This window comes from Tursiops truncatus, chromosome 13, assembly GCF_011762595.2.
Source record: "Tursiops truncatus isolate mTurTru1 chromosome 13, mTurTru1.mat.Y, whole genome shotgun sequence".
In the NCBI taxonomy this organism is placed as follows: domain Eukaryota; kingdom Metazoa; phylum Chordata; class Mammalia; order Artiodactyla; family Delphinidae; genus Tursiops; species Tursiops truncatus.
In genome coordinates, this window is record NC_047046.1 from 21438712 (window position 1) to 21462816 (window position 24105).

At 38.7% G+C, this 24105-nt stretch overlaps 1 protein-coding gene across 3 annotated transcripts in view; it reads right to left on the bottom strand.

The window, feature by feature from the left end:
* Positions 1-24105, bottom strand: part of TTC28 (tetratricopeptide repeat domain 28) — a 596541-nt gene that overhangs the window by 379247 nt on the left and 193189 nt on the right. Inside the window, exon 1 of one of the 3 annotated variants that reach the window (XM_033837117.2) lies at positions 22932-23697. The exons of the other annotated variants lie outside the window; for them this stretch is intronic. Coding sequence (XP_033693008.1) covers positions 22932-22958 — 27 coding nt within the window. The 5' untranslated portion in view covers positions 22959-23697. Of the gene's footprint in view, positions 1-22931; positions 23698-24105 lie in introns of those variants that run through there. 3 annotated transcript variants of the gene reach the window in all.

Here is a 24105-nt window from a genome sequence, read left to right on the forward strand (position 1 = left end):
AGTATAAGTCTGATAGCAATTTCCTTTTATTATAGTCCGAGGTAAAAGCATCTCATACCCAATTCTGTGTTTGTGTCTTAGCTGTTTCTAGTAAAGTTCTTTCTTACCACTTGGCTTTGATAGGAGGTGATTTCTCACCTCTGGCCTTTACCATACCAAACTATAACCACATTTAGTCAAACATTTATATCTTTGCTAATTTCCAGTTAGCCCCTATCCACATGTTCCCCTTTCACAAACCTCCTGGATTAGATCCGTAAGGAATGGCTGCTGGCAGCCGTATGCCGTTCAATTTTGCTACCACTAAAGCATGTGAATATTTCATTGTTTAGGCATTGCAAAGACTCTTAGCAAACATTTACTCTGGGTTCTTGGATTAGAAGAACATTTGTGGTAGGCAAAAGGTAAATAATAAACCACAATGCTACTCAACCAGTGACCTAAAAGCCTTTTGACATCTGACTCTATTGCTTACTAAATCATTGTGCATATAAACAAAGATTCAACCCTTTGTTGCTACTACCATTTATATTTCTAAAACACAGTTCCTTCAGTTATTTGGTTTATTTAAAATAAGCTAAAGTAAGGCACGATAGTTCAGTGGCTTGCAAACTAACATAAAAAGTATCAGAATATGAATTCATGTGTTACTGACTGACTACATACAGCTGGATGCGTCATAATCTAAGCTGTCAGGGCTTCCCTGGTGGCGCAGTGCTTAAGAATACGCCTGCCCATGCAGGGGACATGGGTTCAAGCCCTGGTCCAAGGAAGATCCCACATGCTGCGGAGCAACTAAGCCCATGCGCCACAACTACTGAGCCTGTGCTCTAGAGCCTGCGAGCCTCAACTACTGAAGCCCAAACGCCTAGAGCCCATGATCCGCAACAAGAGAAGTCACCGCATTGAGAAGCTGGCGCACCACAACGAAGAGTAGCCCCCCGCTCGCCGCAACTAGAGAAAGCCCACATGCAGCAATGAAGACCCAACACAGCCAAAAATAATTTAAAAAATAAAAATAAATTTATATAAAAAAATAAGCTGTCAGAATGCTGGTTTCCTCCAATATAAGTCTATTATACACAGTTCATCTATAACGAAGCAATACCCATGAATCTTCAGTTCTGTGTCAGAAACAAAAACAAATTCAATATACTCAAAGGCACTTGCTGAATACCTTGTATAGTCAAGCACTATGCTGGGCACATGGGAGAGGATGAGTAAGAGCCATCACTGCTCTTTAGGGGTTTAAGATCTAGTGGGACAAACCAATATAAACAAGCTATTAATAGCAATGAACAATTAGCTCACTGAAGATATGACTGAAGATAGCTCATCAGTCCCTTCCTGATATGCTGTAAGGCTGATATATGGTGTGCAACAAACACATGTTGAACAAATAAACTAATCAATCAATCAAACTGGAATAACTGCTCTAATAAGGGTAAAACAGTAAAAAAAAAAAAAAGAAAGAAAAGAAAAAGGGACTAATTCCAACTTAGTGGGTCTCAGAGAGCCTCATGGAGAGGAAGGCTTGAATTAGGTTTTGAAGAATGAGTTCCATTTGGGCAAGTTGAGATGAGGTGGGGTACTCTGGGGACAGAGTAAGGGAAACTCTTCCTCACTAAAACAACAGAGCCTAACAATATCTCCGTCTCGCTTTCCCCTGGGGTCCATTCACTTTGATAGTGGCTGTCACCATCTTACTGACACCAAGAGATGTGTTGCTTCCCTCATCAAACTTCAACAGGCACTTGGCAAACATTTGTTCAGTGAAAGACCCAACTAGTGGAAGTAGAGAAAAACAATAATAAAACCTTCCTTTGATTCTCTTCAGTTACAGCTGATGACATTTTCAAAAAGACTCAAAATGCCAAGGTTAAAAAAACTAAGCAGAGAATATCATTAATTAATTATTTAACTAATTCAATTAAGTAAGAAGTCTGACTTACACAGTCAGCTTTCCAAATCTATCTTCATATAGTTAGGTGGTTTGCCCCAGGAGTTGGATCAGGTCATTCTAACTCCTAAAATAGCTACATTCTAACCCCAAAGGTTCCCTGCAACTTTCTAAGTTTCTTACTTCCTACTTCCTAAGGTTGCTTTGATGTAAAGGGACCACTTGGTGATGCACCATGCAGGAGCTAACTGGAATATTTTGACAAGGCTTAGGGCACACTCCTCCCACTAGACTCCTGTTCTTATCTAAGCTATCTGGGAAGACTAAGGTGAACAGACTCAATGACTCTCCCTGACCTCCCCTTAACCAAGTTCAGGAATGGCCTTTCATCCCATTAGAGCTCCAAAAGAATGATAGCACTCCATCAAAAAAAGTAACCAAACAATTGAACAATTCATACCTTCATTCATGACTTAAAGACAGTCTACTACAGTTCACGCTATCACAGGCAGCATCACAGAGATTCTTTTCCTACCACCTCAAACTTATTGGCCCTTAAAAAGTCAGGAAGGGAAAATGTTTTTTCCCAGTTGTTAAATTCACCAAGGGAACTACACCCTCTTATCTAACTTTATATTGTTAAAATTTTTAGTCCTTTAATAATAAAGTGAAACCCTCATAATGTTTTTCAAGAAAAAAGTAGGGAAATGTTTTAAGCACTGTAAAAAATTAAATGTAAGAAAAATAATTTGGCACTTAGCAATATGTTCATTATCTCTGGGGAAATGTTAAATCCAAGAACTTGATAAGTGGATTTTACTACAACACATTTTAATGACACTTTCTAACTTTTACAAGATAAGTTTTCTTTTTACCTTCCTGCTGCTACGAGTATTTTTCTCACATCTCTATCCCTATAGTCGTCTCATTTTATTTCCTTCTCTTGCCTTTTCTTCTATTTCCTTCTAATTAATTTCAGCCATAAGAAGAAAAGAATATTTCCATATTGACTATGTGTATGAATTCTTATACCTAATCCAAAACAAAGATATGTTAAGAAAGCAGTTCCCAGCACATATATTTTCATGTTATTAAAAAAGAGGCCATATTTGGGAAATATTTGGTTGAATAAAGGTAAAGAAGTCTCTCTTCTCCCCTCCATTCTTTTCTTTTTTTTTTTTTCCGGTATGCGGGCCTCTCACTGCTGTGGCCTCTCCTGTTGCGGTGCACAGGCTCCGGACGCGCAGGGTCAGCGGCATGGCTCACGGGCCCAGCCGCTCCGTGGCATGTGGGATCTTCCCAGACCGGGGCACGAACCCGTGTCCCCTGCATCGGCAGGCAGACTCTCAACCACTGCGCCACCAGGGAAGCCCCATTCTTATTTTTTTAATTATAGGACTACTCAGAACCCTCACAATATGCCAAAGGAGATACTATGTACACCTCTTCTAAATTTATTTAACCATAGAATTTTTTCATCCTCAGTGAATCCAGTAGAATGTACTTTAAGAACAGTTTTCCTAAATTAAAAAAAATTAAGGAAAAAATTTAATATGGGTATAATACATTCAAAAGGTGTGTATATTAAAGTTTTGGGGAAAAAAGAGGACATTATGCCACAAGGCAATAAAAAAAGGTGGGGTGGTGACTACAGGTAGCACTCATTTTATTAAGATCCAACTGTGAAAACTAATCTGATTAGAGGTGAATATGTAGGAAATGCATTAATCTTCCAAAAGTATTTAAGAGGAAATCAAGCTATGAACAACAATATTACATCATGGAAGTAATAAATGAAATAGGAATGCGGAACTCCTTTAAAATTAGTTTACTTTAGTTACTTTTAAAAATCAGTGTAATAAAAATGACAGGATAAGTGGTGAGACAATCTATACTACAGAAAATACATGGTGGTTATTAACCTAGACAACTTCCACACATAGTTCAATGCTTAGCTCACATCACCTCACCTTCCTTCTTTCTCCTGCTTTTCAATGTTGCCATAACACCCTATAAGTGGTACTACTGTTAACATATTGTATTGAAATAATTTTCTCATCTGACTTCCTGTCTAGACTGTAAGCTCCTTGAGAATGGGGATATTATACCTGAATCTAACACTTCATAAATTATTAGAGTGCTCATAGTTAGTAACTTAATTGGTTCTCTCAAATTCAGTAATTACTAACTTACTTAGCAAACATTCATAAGGACTAACTGAATATCCAAAATGTTGGTATAATGGAGTCACGATTAAGCATTACTCATTTTTCTTCCTCATGATATAAATAGCCAGCATCTGGCACATAGTAGGCCCTTAATAAATGCATATTGAAATAATCATTCAATCAATTAACCCAAGTTTGACCACAAGTTTAGGTCTTAGTAGAGGGGCAGGATAGTTCAAAATCTAAGAACAACTCTTTAATCGCTCATGAGTTTTGCATCTCAGAACTAGCTCTACCTGATCCTTCCTAAAAGCTGCTATACTCAAGCCTGGCTTCTGACTGCTGCTGAGTACTGCACCTGGCAATAGGAGAGAGAAATTTCAGCACTAAGGCACCATTCTCAACTCCCTGCAGCCAAAAGAAATTTCTATACAAGGTAAAGAAATAGGTGCTAATTGAAAAACTCAGAATTTTTAAAGCCACCCCAACAGCTCTGAAGACCGAAATCACTCTTTTTGTAGACAATCACAGCCTAACAATGAGTTAATTTCCCATACTTAGCACCTTTGTCACCTATGTAGACATATGTCCGTCACTTCTTTTTCAATATTCTTTCCAATTAATTATATTCTAGTGTAAACCCATTCTTCCCACTCCAATATTCTCCCTGTCTTAACTACATACACGTTATCTTTCCCAGATGGTATAATTAAATACTTAAAAATAAAAAAGTAGTCAGAATTCTGTCTTCACAAAAATGTCCAAAGATACAGCATTTCTTTTAAGCTACAGCAATTACCCATCAGCCTAAAGGCCATCTAAATTTTAAAATCTTCAGGGAGAAGCATGACAGGAGAATGCTCCAAGGATGAGTTAAAGACTCTTTTCACCATACAGACTATGACTTCTTCGGAAGTTTATTCTCCTAGTAGAGATGTACTATTCTTTCACAACTTGCTTAGGATGGACATATAAGTTCTCTCCAACAAGGGCTCTGGAATGTGATTTTTTAAAAGTAAAGACTGCATTTAACAGAAATTCAAACAGAAATGTGAATTAAAGGGGTAATTTCAGATGTAGTGAAAAGCTGTAATGTCCATTCAAAGTAACGAAGGCACACAGCATTAATCTCCTAAAAAGATTCAAATGCTATGAGTAGAGCAATTTTATTCCTTGGTAGGAACAAATTAAGATGATTTCCCTTACAGAAATTGCCATAATTACAAGTAATTATCTTGTACTCTCTAAATTTACCACTATAGCACATTCTGCAAATATCATTCCTTTCAAATACTTTATTTGGAAATACAGGAGAGATTGTTGCTTTGTGAATTGTGCTACAGACCTCAAAATGATTGTTTAACAGTTCTACATAATATGTGTAGTAAAGAGATGACATTCTGTAGTTGGAAAGGCTTGAAATTCCAAATTTATGATATTCCTATCATCAGGTAACTAACACTACCCAAAGGATTGCAAACATGAGAATGGCAAACATTCAGATATAAACTTGAGTCAAATGTGACTTATGCATGAAACAATGAGGAGAATCATTCTGATATGCATAGGGCAATCATGAAAAACATGTAAACAGCTGCTGTAGTATTTATAAAAGTCCTTGCAGAGCCAAATAAAATCCCATCATTTACAACCTACTCAGTTCTTCACTTCTCTTTAATAAGAAATTGTGAGAAAGACCAGTTACTCACCAAGCATTAGGAGGCAGAATAAGCATGTGAAAACCTAATTCACCATCTTTGGGGCCAATTACTGTCTGGATTTCAGCTGGCATTTGAAGTTTATTCTCCAGCCAAACTGGGATTCCTTACCATGTTGTAAAAACATGCTCAGAGCTTGCCTTTCCCTCCATTATTCTCACTGCCTAGAATGGTCTCCTCGTCTCCCTCTAGTAAGCCCACCAAGTCTAGCTGAAATGCCACCCCACCATGCAAACTCTCTTGGTCGACTAATTCCTACCCCAAACCCCAAAACCCTCCCTTTCTTCCACCAACTCAGCTGTGTCCTCTCCTTTTAGTCACTCTCTCTGGTGATACTTAACATATGCCACCTCACATTTCAGACATTTGTGCACTTGTCTTAACCTCCCTTCTAGAGGAAATGTATTTTATTCATATTTACATCTCCAACAGCTTTAATAAATGCTTATTAATTTTATCATTTAAAAGAAATTTGATTTTTAATATTATTATTGAAATAGCCTCTAAAAGGGCCACAGTGTCCATTAAGAAATCATATATTTTTTAAACTCTGAATATCTGGTTCTATTTAATAAAAAATCATACATTTTTATATTAGTGTTTAAAACTCATCCATGGTGATATTATAACCTCTGTGCCTATGAATCTTCCCTAGTTTATTTGGTCAGTATAAATGTTAATTATATTTGCATATGTAATTACATATAGTCAATAACCTATAATTTTTTAACACCTTTATTAGAGTATAATTGCTTTACAATGGTGTGTCAGTTTCTGCTTTATAACAAAGTGAATCCGTTATACATATACATACGTCCCCATATCTCTTCCCTCTTGCATCTCCCTCCCTATCCCACCCCTCTAGGTGGTCACAAAGCACTGAGCTGATCTCCCTGTGCTATGCAGCTGCTTCCCACTAGCTATCTATTTTACGTTTGGTAGTGTATATATGTCCATGCCACTCTCTCACTTTGTCCCAGCCTACCCTTCCCCCTCCCCATATCCTCAAGTCCATTCTCTAGTAGGTCTGCGTCTTGCCCCTATCAATAACTTATCATTTAAGATCCTTCCTTTAGCTGGTATCTCTTAAAGTTAGAATTTTTAATTTAAATTTTAAACAAAAAGATAAAGAAATCAACTCACTTTCTCCACATTTTATCCTATTTTAATCAACTTCTAAATGTCAGCAGTATATTCTGTAGACTTATAATAATTTAAAAATTAGCTTTAGGGATTTTACATTCTCATTCATTCTTAATCCAGAATGATGGACGGCAACAATATATTATGAATTCACTTTTAAAAATTAAGTCAGAGAGTTCTGTTCAAATTAATACAATTTACCCACAGTTATAGTTATACTAGAAACACTGGTTCCATAATAGCCCAGTTCTTCTAAATTGTTTGTTTCATGAACACTATAAATGGGATAGCATTTATATGGTTCATTAAAATTTCCTGAGAACCATAGCAATCATCAGAAATAATTAGAACCGTGACAAGTATATTCTGATGAATTTATTATCAATGAGGTCTATTTCATATTTGTGTTAACCTACGTAAACTGTTTGCTTTTCAGATAAGTTATTCTGTCTTTATTGATAGTGATCATTAATTTTTCTTCCCTTACTCTTGGTCCTTTTGTGTCACCTACTCCCACCTAGAGCTGGTCTTACCTTAAAATTACAAAGTACATGGAGTTTGTGGTCAATGTCCTCTATTTCTATTCTCAGCTATCTTTTTCTCCTGCCCCCCCAAATGCTACCCATTAATGTTACTTCTTTTCTACTCAGGGTCCCCATCAAAGTGACCCCATCCTCCACTTCAAACTAGGCCTCTCAGTGACCAGGGACCTGATGTTCCATGAATCCCTCCCTACCAGCTATATCAGGAGGTTATAAGGATCCTGTTTCTGAATGTCTTGCTGGGTGACAGAGCAGCAAAGCTAACAGACAGCAAACAAATGCTACTGTCATATTTGCATTTTACTACAGATTTTTAAAGCATTGGCACGAAAGAATTTTAGGAAAATAAGTCACAGAAAAGGTGTCTGAAAGTAAATAGATTTCTTGTGTCTTCAGAATATATCATCTATATAACTGTCTTTTTTGTACAAAACAAGCCCCACCCTAGATTCTGAATTCCTAGAGAAAAGATAGAAGCAGTACAGCCCAGTGGATATGGCCCTCTCCTTAGAGTACCCAGGTCTATCACCAGCCTCTGAATAGCTACATGATTCTGAGGGAGCCAGCTTACCCTACTGGTACTCCACTTCCTAATCTGTAAAATTAAATGCTCCTTAAAGTTCCTCTCATTTCTAAAAAATGTTTTAGTCTCAGTATTATAAATGTTGACAAGCAAGAGCCTATGCTAAAACAAAAAGGGTTGTTTAAAATTAATATTTATGTAGCTGAAGAGATAATGTTTTAGTTAATCAATATATAACTAATTAATATTTAAATAAACCCCATATTCCTTGGTCATTTCTTCTCATAGGCAATCAGCTATAATCCCTAAGATATACAAATCTACCCTTCACATAAACTACTAATACTAGTTCCCTCTACAATAGTTGATTATTATGTGTATATATTTGAACAAGTTATTGAAAAGAAATGCCAAGTCACATACTAAAGCAAAGTCAGAAAAGGAAAAACCGGAGTGGTATTTATCAAATCATTCAGAACGTTTTCAGTCCCTGTGACCAAGCACCCTCAAATGTAACTAACATTCAGTAATCAATAGCATAATAAATATCTCACTTATCAAAAGGTCATTTATTGGGCTTCTCTGGTGGCGCAGTGCTTAAGAATCCACCTGCCAGTGCAGGGGACACACGTTCAAGCCCTGGTCCGGGAAGATCCCACGTGCCGCAGAGCAACTGAGCCCAAGCGCCACAACTACTGAGCCGGCACTCTAGAACCCACTAGCCATAACTACTGAGCCCGGGTGCCACAACTACTGAAGCCCACATGCCTAGAGCCCATCCTCTGCATAAAGAGAAGCCACCGAAATTAGAAGCCCATGCACTGCAACGAAGAGTAGCCCCCACTCCCCACAACTAGAGAAAGCCTGCACCCAGAAATGAAGACCAAATGCACCCAAAAATCAATAAATAAAATAATTTTTTTAATACAGCAGGTTCTTATTAGTCATCAATTTTATACACATCAGTGTATACATGTCAATCCCAATCGCCCAATTCATCACACCACCACCCCACCCCACCGCTGCTTTCCCCCCTTGGTGTCCATACATTTGTTCTCTATAACTGTGTCTCAATTTCTGCCCTGCAAACCAGTTCATCTGTACCATTTTTCTACGTTGCACATGTATGCGTTAATATACGATATTTGTTTTTCTCTTTCTGAACTACTTCACTCTGTATGACAGTCTCTAGATCCATCCACGGCCCAACAAATGACCCAATTTTATTCTTTTTATGGCTGAGTAATACTCCATTGTATATATGTACCACATCTTCTTTATCCATTCGTCTGTCGATGGGCATTTAGGTTGCTTCCATGACCTGGCTATTGTAAACAGTGCTGCAATGAACATTGGGGTGCATGTGTCTTTTTGAATTGTGGTTTTCTCTCGGTATATGCCCAGTAGTGGGATTACTGGATCACATGGTAATTCTGTTTTTAGTTTTATAAGGAACCTCCATACTGTTCTCCATAGTGGCTGTATCGGTTTACATTCGTACCAACAGTGCAAGAGGGTTCCCTTTTCTCCACACCCTCTCCAGCATTTGTTCTTTGTAGATTTTCTCATGAAGCCCATTCTGACTGGTGTGAGGTGATACCTCATTGTAGTTTTGATTTGCATTTCTCTAATAATTAGTGATGTTGAGCAGCTTTTCATGTGCTTCTTGGCCATCTGTATGTCTTCTTTGGAGAAATGTCTATTTAGGTCTTCGGCCCATTTTTGGATTGGGTTGTTTGCTTTTTTAATATTGAGCTGCATGAGCTGTTTATATATTTTGGAGATTAATCCTTTCTCCGTTGATTCGTTTGCAAATATTTTCTCCCATTCTGAGGGTTGTCTTTTCGTCTTGTTTATGGTTTCCTGTGCTGTGCAAAAGCTTTAAAGTTTCATTAGGTCCCATTTGTTTATTTTTGTATTTATTTCCATTACTCTAGGAGGTGGATCAGAAAAGATCTTGCTGTGATTTATATCAAAGAGTGTTCTTCCTATGTTTTCCTCTAAGAGTTTTATAGTGTGTGGTCTTACATTTAGGTCTCTAATTTATTTTGAGTTTATCTTTGTGTATGGTGTTAGGGAGTGTTCTAATTTCATTCTTTTACATGTCGTTGTCCAGTTTTCCCAGCACCACTTACTGAAGAGACTGTCTTTTCTCCATTGTATATCCTTGCTTCCTTTGTCATAGATTAGTTGACCACAGGTGTGTGGGTTTATCTCTGAGTTTTCTATCTTGTTCCATTGATCTATGTTTCTGTTTTTGTGCCAGTACCATATTGTCTTCATTACTATAGCTTTGTAGTATAGTCTGAAGCCAGGGAGTCTGATTCCTCCAGCTCCATTTTTTTCCCTCAAGACTGCTTTGGCTATTCGGGGTCTTTTGTGTCTCCAAACAAATTTTAAGATTTTTTGTTCTAGTTCTGTAAAAAATGCCATTGGTAATTTGATAGGGATTGCATTCAATCTGTAGATTGCTTTGGGTAGTATAGTCATTTTCACAGTATTGATTCTTCCAATCCAAGAACATGGTATATCCCTCCATCTCTTGGTATCATCTTTAATTTCTTTCACCAGTGTCTTATAGTTTTCTGCATACAGGTCTTTTGTCTCCCTAGGTAGGTTTATTCCTAGGTATTTTATTCTTTTTGTTGCAATGGTAAATGGGAGTGTTTCCTTAATTTCTCTTTCAGATTTTTCATCATTAGTGTATAAGAATGCAAGAGATTTCTGTGCATTAATTTAGTATCCCACAACTTTACCAAATTCATTGATTAGCTCTAGTAGTTTTCTGGTGGCATCTTTAGGATTCTCTATGTATAGTATCATGTCATCTGCAAACAGTGACAGTTTTACTTCTTCTTTTCCAATTTGTATTCCTTTAATTTCTTTTTCTTCTCTGATTGCCGTGGCTAGGACTTCCAAAACTATGTTGAATAATAGTGGTGAGAGTGGACATTCTTGTCTTGTTCCTGATCTTACAGGAAATGCGTTCAGTTTTTCACCATTGAGAATGATCTTTGCTGTGGGTTTCTCGTAAATGGCCTTTATTATGTTGAGGTAGGTTCCCTCTATGCCCAATTTCCGGAGCTTTTATCATAAATGGGTGTTGAATTTTGTCAAAAGCATTTTCTGCATCTATTGAGATGATCATATGGTTTTTCTTTTTCAATTTGTTAATATGGTGTAACACATTGATTGATTTGCGTATATTGAAGAATCCTTGCATCCCTGGGATAAATCCCACTTCATCATGGTATATGATCCTTTTAATGTGTTGTTGGATTCTGTTTGCTAGTATTTTGTTGAGGATTTTTGCATCTATATTCATCAGTGATATTGGTCTGTAATTTTCTTTTTTTATAGTATCTTTGTCTGGTTTTGGTATAAGGGTGATAGTGGCCTCATAAAATGAGTTTGGGAGTGTTCCTTCCTCTGCAATTTTTTGGAAGAGTTTGAAAAGGATGGGTGTTAGTTCTTCTCTAAATGTTTGATAGAATTCACCTGTGAAGCCATCTGGTCCTGGACTTTTGTTTGTTGGAGGATTTTTAATCACAATTTCAATTTCATTACTTCTGACTGGTCTGTTCATATTTTCTATTTCTTCCTGGTTCAGTCTTGGAAGGTTATACCTTTCTAAGAATTTGTCTGTTTCTTCCAGGTTGTCCACTTTATTGGCATAGAGTTGCTGGTAGTAGTCTCTTAGGATGCTTTATATTTCTGCGGTGTCTGTTGTAACTTCTCCTTTTTCATTTCTAATTTTATTGATTTGAGTCTTCTCCCTCTTTTTCTTGATGAGTCTGGCTAATGGTTTATCAATTTTGTTTATCTTCTCCGAGAACCAGCTGTTAGTTTTATTATTCTTTGCTGTTGTTTTCTTTGTTTCTATTTCATTTATTTCTGCTCTGATCATTATGGTTTCTTTCCTTCTGCTAACTTTGGGTTTTGTGTGTTCTTCCTTCTCTAGTTCCTTTAGGTGTAAGGTTAGATTGTTTATTTGAGATTTTTCTTGTTTCTTAAGGTTGGCTTGTATAGCTATAAACTTCCGTCTTACAACTGCTTTTGTTGCATCCCATAGGTTTTGGATTCTCGTGTTTTTGTTTTCATTTGCCTCTAGGTGTTTCTTGATTTCCTCTTTGATTTCTTCACTGATCTCTTTGTTATTTACTAACGTACTGCTTAGCCCTCATGTGTTTGTGTTTTTTACGTTCTTTTCCCTGTAATTCATTTCTAATCTCATAGCATTGTGGTCAGAAAAGATGCTTGATATGATTTCAATTTTCTTAAATTTACTGAGGCTTGATTTGTGACCCAAGATGTGATCTATCCTGGAGAATGTTCCATGCGCACTTGAGAAGAAAGTGTTATCTGCTGTTTTTGAATGGGATGTCCTACAAATATCAATTAAATCTATCTGGTCTATTGTGTCATTTAAAGCTTCTGTTTCCTTACTAATTTTCTGTTTGGATGATCTGTCCATTGGTGTAAGTGAGGTGTTAAAGTCCCCCACTATTATTGTGTTACTGTCAATTTCCTCTTTTATAGCTCTTAGCAGTTGCCTTATGTATTCAGGTGCTCCTATGTTGGGTGCAAATATATTTATAATTGTTATATCTTCTTCTTGGATTGATCCCGTGATCATTATGTAGTGTCCTTCCTTATCTCTTGTAACATTTTTATTTTAAAGTCTATTTTATCTGATATGAGTATTGCTACTCCAGCTTTCTTTTGATTTCCATTTGCATGGAATATCTTTTTCCATCCCCTCACTTTCAGTCTGTATGTGTCCCTAGGTCTGAAGTAGGTCTCTTGTAGGCAGCATATATATGGGTCTTGGTTTATTTTTGGTTTTTTTGTTTTGGAAGTACGCAGGCCTCTTACTGTTGTGGCTTCTCCCGTTGCGGAGCACAGGCTCCAGACGTTCAGGCTCAGCGGCCATGGCTCACAGGCCCAGCCGCTCCGCAGCATGTGAGATCTTCCCGGACTGGGGCACGAACCCATGTCCCCTGCATCGGCAGGCGGACTCTCAACCACTGCGCCACCAGGGAAGCCCATGGGTCTTGTTTTTGTATCCATTCAGCAAGCCTGTGTCTTTTCGTTGGAGCATTTAATCCATTCACGTTTAAGGTAATTATCGATATGTATGTTCCTATGACCATTTTCTTAATTGTTTTGCATTTGTTTTTGTAGGTCCTTTTCTTCTCTTGCATTTCCCACTTAGAGAAGTTCCTTTAGCATTTGTTGTAGAGCTGGTTTGGTGGTGCTAAATTCTCTTACCTTTTGCTTGTCTGTAAAGCTTTTTATTTCTCTGTCAAATCTGAATGAGATCCTTGCCGGGTAGAGTAATCTTGGTTGTAGGTTCTTTCCTTTCATCACTTTAAGTATATCATGCCACTCCCTTATGGCTTGTAGAGTTTCTGCTGAGAAATCAGCTGTTAACCTTATGGGTGTTCCCTTATATGTTATTTGTTGTTTTTCCCTTGCTGCTTTCAATAATTTTTCTTTGTCTTTAATTTTTGCCAATTTGATTACTATGTGTCTCAGCGTGTTTCTCCTTGGGTTTATCCTGTATGGGAGTCACTGCGCTTCGTGGACCTGGGTGGCTATTTCCTTTCCCATGTTAGGGAAGTTTTTGACTATAATCTCTTCTAATATTTTCTCTGGTCCTTTCTCTCTCTCTTCTCCTTCTGGGACCCCTACAATGCGAATGCTGTTGCATTTAATGTTGTCCCAGAGGTCTCTTAGGCTGTCTTAATTTCTTTTCATTCTTTTTTCTTTTTTCTGTTCTGCAGCAGTGAATTCTACCACTCTGTCTTCCAGGTCACTTATCCGTTCTTCTGCCTCAGTTATTCTGCTATTGATTCCTTCTAGTGTAGTTTTCATTTCAGTTATTGTATTGTTCATTGCTGTTTGTTCTTTAATTATTCTAGGTCTTTGTTAAACATTTCTTTCATCTTCTCGATCTTTGCCTCCATTGTTTCTCCGAGGTCCCAGATCATCTTCACTATCATTATTCTGAATTCTTTTTCTGGAAGGTTGCCTATTCCACTTCATTTAGTTGTTTTTCTGGGGTTTTATCTTGTTCCTTCATTTGGTACATAGCCCTCTGCCTTTTCATCTTGTCTTCCTGTGAATGTGGTTTTTGTTCCACAGGCTGCAGGATTGTAGTTCTTCTTGCTTCTGCTGTCTGCCCTCCAAAATAATTTTTTTAAAGTCATTTATTAACCATCTTAAACATCTAAAACATAGCCTAAAACCAGAAAGTATTAAAAAAAAAAAACCCTTTAAGTAGTCAAAATAGAAAGTCACAGTTCATACTCTAAAGTTCATACACTCATAAGAGAAACCCTCATTCATTCAGAGTCTACTTACTTTCATCTCAGTCACAAGCTAAGGCTCAGTTAGCTGAACTTCTCACCCACCACAGATAGGAAACAAATACATAAAACAGAATTGCAAGAAGTAGGCACATGACAGCAGCATTACTTTGGGCAACATGGAAAGAAAGGTAAAAACCACACAAAGACATCATAAAAGTATTTCTTTTTAAATAAGTTATTTATTTATTTATTTTTGGCTGCATTGGTTCTTTGTTGCTGTGCGCAGGCTTTCTCTAGTTGCGGTGAGCGGGGGTTACTCTTTATTGCAGTGTGCGGGCTTCTCATTGCGGTGGCTTCTCTTACTGCAGAGCACGGGCCCTAGGCACGCAGGCTCCAATAGGCGTGCGGGCTCAGTAGTTGTGGCTCGCAGGCTCTAGAGCACGGGCTTAGTTGTGGCGCATGGGCTTAGTTGCCCCGCGGCATGTGGGATCTTCCCAGACCAGGGATCAAACCCATGTCCCCTGCACTGGCAGGTGGATTCTTAACCACTTTACCACCAGGGAAGTCCCAAAAATATTTTAAAAGACACAAAAGAACAATCTGGGGTCAGTCAGTATAGGAACAAATAATTCTACGTTCCTTAAAAGCTCCTATAGTAGTGCTGCATTATGCCCAAGTAGAGTAATTCATGTTTGTGATAATAATCCTGAGTAATCAGGAGAAGCTTAGTGCCTTCTGTTTAAGAAGATAGAAAATGTGTTATATATTTTAGAAAATTTCACATTAAAAAATGGTTGAAATTTAACAAGGGCTGGCAGTTAATGAATTAAGTTTGAGTTAACAAGAAATTCACAAGAACACCACAGATAAATATTAGCATAGTGATTTTCCATAAAAACCATGGTGACTACAGAATATTAAAATTCATAACTAATCCCTCAAATACATTTTAGTCTTAATTTCAATATTTATCACCACCATTCCTAACCCCCCAATACTAATTGAACCAAAGTAAATTTCTAGTTTTGTAGGTAAAAGATGGTGAAACATCAGCAGTTTCACATGGTTCAACCTAATATATTTACCAAAATTATTAACAATAAAGTAGTTTGCATTTATCTTTTATTTCTCTAGCCCACCCTCTGTTGGAAAAAACTAATTATTAAGTAATAAAGACCCAAAGTCCACCAAAATGATCATGGGTCCACCATCACTCACTATGACATTTTCTTTCTACTTCTCAGAAACATAATAATCTTATTTATTTATGCCTGAGAATCTCAACTCTGCAAACACGTTTCCAAAAATATCTGACAGATCTGGGCTTAAGCATTTCAGCTTTTCACAGATAACCACAATTTAACATAATCCTGAAAATGAGTGTGTGCATTTCCATTATGTTCATTTATAAATATTTAAAATATAAAATACGCTTAACAATTAATTGTCAGAGCAATTACGTAATGAACCAGATAAATATAATGGACATTCAAAGTTTTTAGTTATATCAAACAAGTTGGCATTCAGTTTGTTTTCAGATTCAAATATTGTATTTTGATCTTCCTTAAAACAAGGAACGCCTACATTGGACATGTCAAAATAAGGAATCATTTATCAATTTTAAAATCCCAATTTCTTATCTATTGATAATAAATGTTGTTTTGTCAATATAGGACATAAGTTATCCCAGGATGTACAACAAAGTTTCCTTGAAGGTTTCTTCCTTCTCTACTCCCACTATTATCTTTCTAGGTTCAAGTCTACGAATATTGTGTGTTTAGGAGAGTATATATCCAAACACAATGAGTTCCCGCAATAAGCTCCTGGCTCCCAACTCCACTTTGTCCCTATTCCAAATGGTAACTGCTCTCTAACTCAGAACTACCTCAAAAATCTGTGTTTCCACAAGCCTGTCTTCCAACTTGATGTAAATCCAAAATATTACCTCCCACAAAGTAAATAATGCTGGAAATATAAGTGCATTCATGAATGGACACTGGCTTACATAACCAGACGTAAGCTATAGAAATTTCAGTCCTTTGATAGTCCAAACTGAGAGACGTCTACCAGCAGAAAGCTTATGTGCAGCTTTGACAGCTGACATCAAGTTTATTTCAGGTACTTTTTCCAGAAATGTTAAGTTTATTACACAGAAGGTGTAAGCCAAAGGATACAATTTTATGTTTTTCCTTATGATATATGGTAAAAGAATAGAATACTCAAAATAACGAAGACAAAACGCTCTAACAGAATAAATAACAAAGTGTGCTGAAAAAAGGAATATAGTTAAAGGGCTCAATCATGTGAGAATACGCCTCTTAGCTACAAAAATCTAAAAGGGGGCACTAACAAGAAAGTACAGGACAAAAGCGTCATATATATCCTAAAAATGTCAGTTGAATGATATAATTTTTATAGCTTTCAATGAAACTGCATGGTTTTAGCACATCAATAAAAAGCAAAGTCTTAAAGCTGAGACATACATTGTTATTAATGATATAATGAATTCGCTGTGGAAGTTAAAGCTGACAAGGCCAGCTGGGATTTCAGGTTTTCTCTTGCTTCCGCTGTGTTTTCCACAGCATGTCACCACTGTGACTGACCAGCAAAATGAAGGTGGCTGCTGGCGTCTTTTCTTGAAGTTGGGCCAGTTCAACTCTGTAGCCTCTCACAATGGCAATGTTTACTGGCTAGCTCCTGAACAGTAAACGTGCCAAATCAGATTTCCTCATCATTGACTTCTTTCACTTCGTATCAAGTCTATCAACTATTCCCAGCTTCTCAAATGTCCCTGGAAGTAGTTTTCTATAGATGACCATTCCCTACCAGTTTTACAAGATCCAAAATATTTCGGGCTGAAGGGAATAAAGATTTACTCCAGTGGTTTACAACCATGGTATTGCTGCACTTGTATCCTGTGATCCAGCTGTGAGATGTATCACAAATAACTGTAACTTTTCCCCCCTTTTTTTCATTTGAGGTAAAGTTCATACAACATAAAATTAACCATTTTGAAGTGTACAATTCAGTTGCATTCAGCACACACACAATGTTGTGCAGCCATCACCTCATAACTGGGACTTTATTTTTAATAGGTAAGGAGTTAAGATTATCCCTTTAATGAATCACCCTGACTCATAGTCAATATGGTGTTCTGAGAGGGTAAGAAAAAGAGATAAACTTGCAAGTTAGGCATTTCCAATAACTGGCAAGTCAGAGAATCTTGCCAGCTGGTTGAAGATCACTGACCATCATATTCCATAAATGTTGCATTTTTTCAAATATTCACTCTTTCAGTTCCTACTCTGTGCCTGTGCCCTCAACCTTACACTGATAGAGGCAGACATACTGACAGTTACAGTACAGAGCTATGACTATGGCTCATACAAGTATGGTCAAAGGAGGGTGTGGCCAACTATACCCAGCCATTACGTAGAAAGATTCACTAAGGAGGAGAAGATTGAATTAGTTCTTAAGGTATGACCAGTGACAAAAGGAAGCAAGTTAAGAAGAGTATAAGAAGACATTCTATGCAAAGGAAGAAGTATGTACAAATGCACAGAAGCCCGGTAAGCTGTGTCCAGCTAGATTACAGGGTACCATCATACTAACAGGAAAAGTGTAGCAAGCACATTTTATGTGCCAGACACTCCTTGTAAGCATTTTACATTATATCTTCAAAGTCACACCAAGAGCTAGGTGGCCACTCGTATTAAATAGATGAGACATCTGAAGTACAGAGAGGCTAAATAACTCGGCTATGCAGCTACTAAGAGGCTGTACTGGAATTCAAACCCAGGCAGTCTAGCTTCAGAGCCCATCCTCTTCATCACTATACTATATAACCTACACTACATTCTTCTGTTTTCTTCTCCTCTTTAATAAAATTAATCACTTAAGGCAAGATCTTTTATGATAGAAACTAAGTACACCACAGCACACTGAAGGTGAACGAATGACTGGCATGAACAATGAGAGGGCACCACTAAGAACCCCTTGTGGCTCCCAAACAAACAAGGGAAGAGTGGCAAACTGTATTGAGAGTACAGCTTAATTTATTTCTTATTCTTTTAGATTAAAAAATACACAAAAATATGGGCTTCCCTGGTGGCGCAGTGGTTGAGAGTCCGCCTGTCGATGCAGGGGACATGGGTTTGTGCCCCGGTCCGGGAAGATCCCACATGCCACGGAGCGGCTAGGCCCGTAAGCCTGCGCGTCCGGAGCCTGTGCTCTGCAACAGGAGAGGCCACAACACTGAGAGGCCCGCGTACTGCAAAAAAAAAAAAACCACAAAAACAGAAGTCCTCGTATTTCCCCATAACCCAGTCATTTTCTTGCACACTCCCTAGCCCAAGGTGTGTTCACCCCACTTTGGAGACATCTACTAGACAATGGAGAGACATGGCAGAGTTTTAAGAAGGTGAATAAATACATGTGTTTCTTTAAACAATTACTCTAGAAGGAATAAGAAGGGAAAATTAGAGGAAAAAAGAGACAAGAAAAAGAAAAATCATTAGGATGCCATTTGCAATAGATCCAGCAAATGACAATGAGGCGCTAAACTATAACAGTGGGGAGTCAGATGTGAGAGATTAAATGACATGCCCAAGGACACAAGTCATGGGAACTGCCAGAACCAAAACCTGGGTCTCTAGATTGCACTGATCTGGGAATGGTATATAGACGGATCTGCAGAAAGACCTTTATCATGAAATTTCTAAGACTTCTCTTTAAAACTTCTTTTGTCCACAATGCTTATTTTTAAGTCTAATTTTATACTATAAACAAACTGTGGTCCAAAATGAATAATATAATAATATCAACTAGCACAGCATTTAGGCAGGTAACTAAGTAATTTGGTATAGCTGTATTAAAATTTGAGACTTAGCTTTCTAATCCAGAAACAAAATGCTTTATCATAGAAAAAGTTCAGGGATTTGAATACACTCTTTTGTAAAAGCAGTAAGCTATTCTGAGACACAAATTTACAGGACACAATCCTTATTAGTGAGCTTTGAAATAAATGAAGCTCTATCAGAGAAGTCATTTAAGAAGCCAGATTCACATTATATTAATGTGACAAGTAGAACAAGATAAATACATCATATGATTCTCAAATGACATAATTAATGTAGCTTATATGACATATTCCTATTAATGATCTTTTATTATGTGTGAACAGTAAAATAACATTAGATAAGGAATGAAAAAATCCAATCAGCAGCAGTTTTCCTGAAGGTTTTGACTACAGTCTTATTTACACAGTGTTATCTGATACTAATCCGTGGATTTTAAAGAGCAAAAATCACTTCAGAATTGTAAACAAACATGTTCCTATGAGATGAGCATTTTAATTACTATCATTTCTGCAAATACAAGATAAAAATAACGTGCTGCATGATAGCCTATTAACGTGAGAACATGGGAAAGTATATTTTGCCAGGCCAATAAGGTTATGTTAATAAAAGGATCATGATACTGGATCCGGAGACTGATAGTGTGTCTTAACAATGACTGCCACAGGAGCCTGTGTGGAAAGTGTAGCTGTCCCCTCCCTGAAGTTGTCTACAAAAGATTAGAAGTGAGTGCCAAAATATTCTGGTTTTCTTTAATAATCCACTACAGTCTAATACCTATGAGTCAACTGAAACATTCTGAACCTTTTTACATTTAAAGATCATACCACCCTAAAAATAAATACAAGTTTTACAAAGCAATAGTTCTTATTTACTTTTACATCAAATAAATATTTACTGAGTAACTATATTATCCCTGCCACCAAAAAAGAGGTGTGAAACGTGGTTCCTAAACTTAAAGAGCTTGAAGAATAATTGAGAGGCTAAGATTAAAAGAGTTTACTATCAGTAAAGGACAATCAGCCTAAAAGGGCATAGATTCTAAATGCTCCAGGAATTCAGAGGTAGATAAAAATCACTGTTTCTTCAGGAAGGGGAAGGAAGAAGAGCATCTTGGTGGTAGTATCCAGGAAGGAGGGAGCAAAGCTATGGCTAACTAAGCTCCTCACTGGTCCTAAGAGTGGAACATGATTAATCGTGTTCTGGTGGTTTCTTTGTGAAAAAGGTAGCAGACCCTAATTGAATACTCCAGAGCCCACATCTTGAATTTTAGTATTTAGTTAAACCCAGCAAATAAGCAGAGGAAAGAAGAGTAAAGGACTCCCCTTCAATCATGTACCCCAGCTGCATGCTCAGTTAGAAACAAAGAAACCTAGAACCTATGGTCATTCTCTCATAGTGAGCCCAGAATTTACAACAGCCAGCACTGGTAGTGGCTGACAGGGCACCATGATAGCAAGTTACCATCAATCCTAGCCATGAAGCCCAGTTATAGCAAATGCTGCTTGGGGCAGCATTCTATGGATGATCTTCTTAGCTTTGTTAAAATCACATCAATGTAGTATCACTTTTCATCTGTGGTATAAATGGTTTTTATGAAACAGTTTGACAAAACACATAGCATGTGACTGTACCACTACAAATGTGTTAGCAGACCCAGCCAGAAACCACAGCAATGATCTGATCATGTGAGTATTCTTGCAAGAGTAAAAAAATAAACCTAATCTTTGTAAACACTTATTGGTGCCCTACAGGAGTTGAATATTCTTCCAAGGAAGCTTCCGTTTCCAATGTAGAAGGAAGAATTGTTCTCAAGCCACCACCAAATAATCACACAGTACTTAATGGCTCAGCTTAATTTTTAATCTTCTATGAACTTTGCAGAATTATATCTGATAACATGATGATTTGGGATTATGAATGCAGTGAATAAACACAACCTTCTGGTATAGCAATTTAAGCATCACAGAGTGAGTAAATACTGCAGAGTGAATCCTAACACTTGAAATAGAATCTTCCAGAGTCCAGAAATCCACCTGACTGCCAAGAATAATACTTCCGTGGTTCAAGCAATACCAGTACCCAGAGGGGTTTCCACAGACATAACCACATGAGTTACTGCATATTGGGTAAAATAGAAAAAACAGACATTTATGAATGTATAGTTTGCAGACATCTTAAAAGTACTCACAAATATGCAATTTACAAATATAGAAGAAATTGGGGGGAGGGCTCTAGGAATACACAGAATCTGTTTAAATTTCTTAATTATATGGTTTCTTCTATGGGTTTTCCTCATCCTAACTCTGATTTTTATGGGTGGTAGGGAGAGACGCATGGATCTCTTAACTAAAACACATGAAACCAATATCACTGAAAGAAGCTCTATGAGAACTAATATATGAGAGATTCTGACTTCAGAATGCAGTAGAAATGACTTCGTTTCAAATAGCAAATTAGATATCAAAGAAAACCTTTCAATTCACCAGGCTGTACTGAAGCAGGGTTTGTTAGATTTTCTAGCAATAAAACAAATGCACAATATCTTCTCATGCATTTCACACATGATTTCTATTTCAGCTCTGATGTAAAACATGGTATCACACATCATGCCACAAAGAAAGAGTCAGTTTAGCTAGTTCAAGTAAAACACCAGGCAGCTGCTAACAGAGACAGGTCATGGCTGGGGAGAGGCACAGCACGTTCAGTTCGCTGTTTTCCTTCAAAAGAATGTCAATAAAAAACACGGCCAAATGAGGTATTTGAAGTGGGGGGAAAAGTCCTGCTACGCAGTGAACCACTGGGTTCACCTAACAGCGCCAGTCAGACAAGTTAGCAAAAGGGAGCCCTAGCCAAAGCTACAGCCGCCAACAACTTGAAGAAAGCTGTCTTTCTCCCTGAACGTCCTGGGGTAGCGACCAGTCCCACATTTAGAAACGTTATTTCTGGGACCAATAGCAATTTATTTTGATAGAACCACTGGATTTTTTTTTTCTTGAGTTCTCAACAAAGGAGCCATATTAGGAAATAATCTCGCAAAAAGCAAAGTGCCCCCTCCCCCTCTTCCCCACGATCGATGCACACACGCCCGTGCACGCTGCCACGCACAGACACACACCCGTGACAATGGCCGGCGCGTGCACTCGCGCGGGCCCACGCAGCCGCCCGGGAGCCCCGCGGGCAGAAGGCCCGGCCGGCCCGGCCCCAGGAGCTCAGGCTGGAGGCCCCGCGGCCCCTGCTGCCCAGGAACCAGCTGCTGGGCGGTTGTGCTAGGGATGCTCGCCCCCCAGCGGGGCCCTGGGGAAGCGGCTGCCAGCGGCTCAGAGCCTATTAACCCCTTGGGGAAGTAGGTGCTACAACACCCACCTGCGGGGACACTGGAATGTGTCGGGAATACAACCCCAAATGGCTCCCCGTAGACGAGGCGCCACCGAGTCCTTAGACCCTGGCAGCTCTTGGCTGGCTCCTGCAAAGCTAATCGTGTGGCTGGCTCCACCGGGCTTCTAAGGCAAAGGGATGTTTCTGAGCTGTCACCCCTGAAGAGTCTGGGCATACCAAGAAGGAAAAACTTAAGAGGGCAATGGACGCAGATCAGACTTGGTAACCCGTCCCTAAGGGACTGGTGTAAGTCCCTACAGGGACAGAGCTACTTGGACCTGCCCGTCCAGCAAACTACGGAAGGAGTGGAGGGACCCGAGGGCAACCGCCCCCTGTCACCCCTCCCTGGGTCGGGCATCAGGGCCCCGTCCCCACTCCGGGACACTTACCTTCTTCCGGGGCTGCCATTTCATCATATTTGTACAGCCGATACGTGGAACATCAAGATGCTGGCTGGGGGCTGGGGACAGATGCAGGGCAGCGGCGACTGCAAGTCATGCTGCCTCCCTCCCACCCCCTAATTCTTTCCCATATTCACTGCGAAGGGAAAGAGCCCAGGAGAGTCCAGTCTTTTCGCCTTCAGTTCAATGAAAAGTATCCCCAAACCACGAACACACTTCCCACGGGGCTAGGAAGTCCCAGCAGCAACCAGCGTACTCCTGCCAGAGCGGAGCATTTTCCCCTCAGGCCAGCGCCAGCAAAAAGAGCCTGCGGCAGGGGGTCTCCAAGCCGGCTGCAAAGACCCTCCCTCAGAGAAAAGAGGGAGAACGCAAGCTGCTGCACGAACCCAGCCGGGCTCCTGCCATCCAAACCCCTTTTGGCGAATTCTCCTCTTCTCAAAAAAAGATTAGACAAGCAATCAAACCCTCACGCGCAGCCTGGAGCAATTCCCAAAATTCTGGGTGTATTTCTCGTTTGTAAAATTTAGCAAAGAAAATTCCAAAGATCTGTAATCAGAGCTTCTTTACGCTGTTTTCTCTTCTTTCTTGGATAGCTTGGGGAAAGGATCTGCCCTTCCCGAAATGCCTACCTTCCCTGAACACTGTAAATAGGAAAACTTGGTTTGTGTGTTTAGATTTTTTTTTTTTTTTTTAATTCCCAAGAACCTTAGTGGGGAAAGGCTGGAAGGAAATCCTGCAAGAACCCAACTCCACAGCTCAGTCTGCACTAATGACTTCCTTCCCTTCAGTGTGAGCACAGCCTGCCCAGCTCCAGCCACACAGAGCAAATGGTTTCTGGGTCTTAGTGCCACGACATCTGTTCCAAAGCAAAAAGTAAGCACACAGTTTCAGAGGCACCTAACAGCCCCCAAGGAATCAGAGCCAGAATAGACCTACGGAATAAGGAAACCATTCCAAAAGATCTAGATTTGTGAGTTATATCGAGAGAAAAAAGGAATAGAAAAGGTTTCTAGACAAAAAGCTATATAATCTAAAAGTGTGACTTGAAGGAAAAAGATTTAAGATATCTGACAAAATAAAAATTTTAATCAAGAATAGACTCTGCTTCTCTAAATTTAGCACTAATTTTATTATTATAAAAATATTGCTATCAAGATTGAAT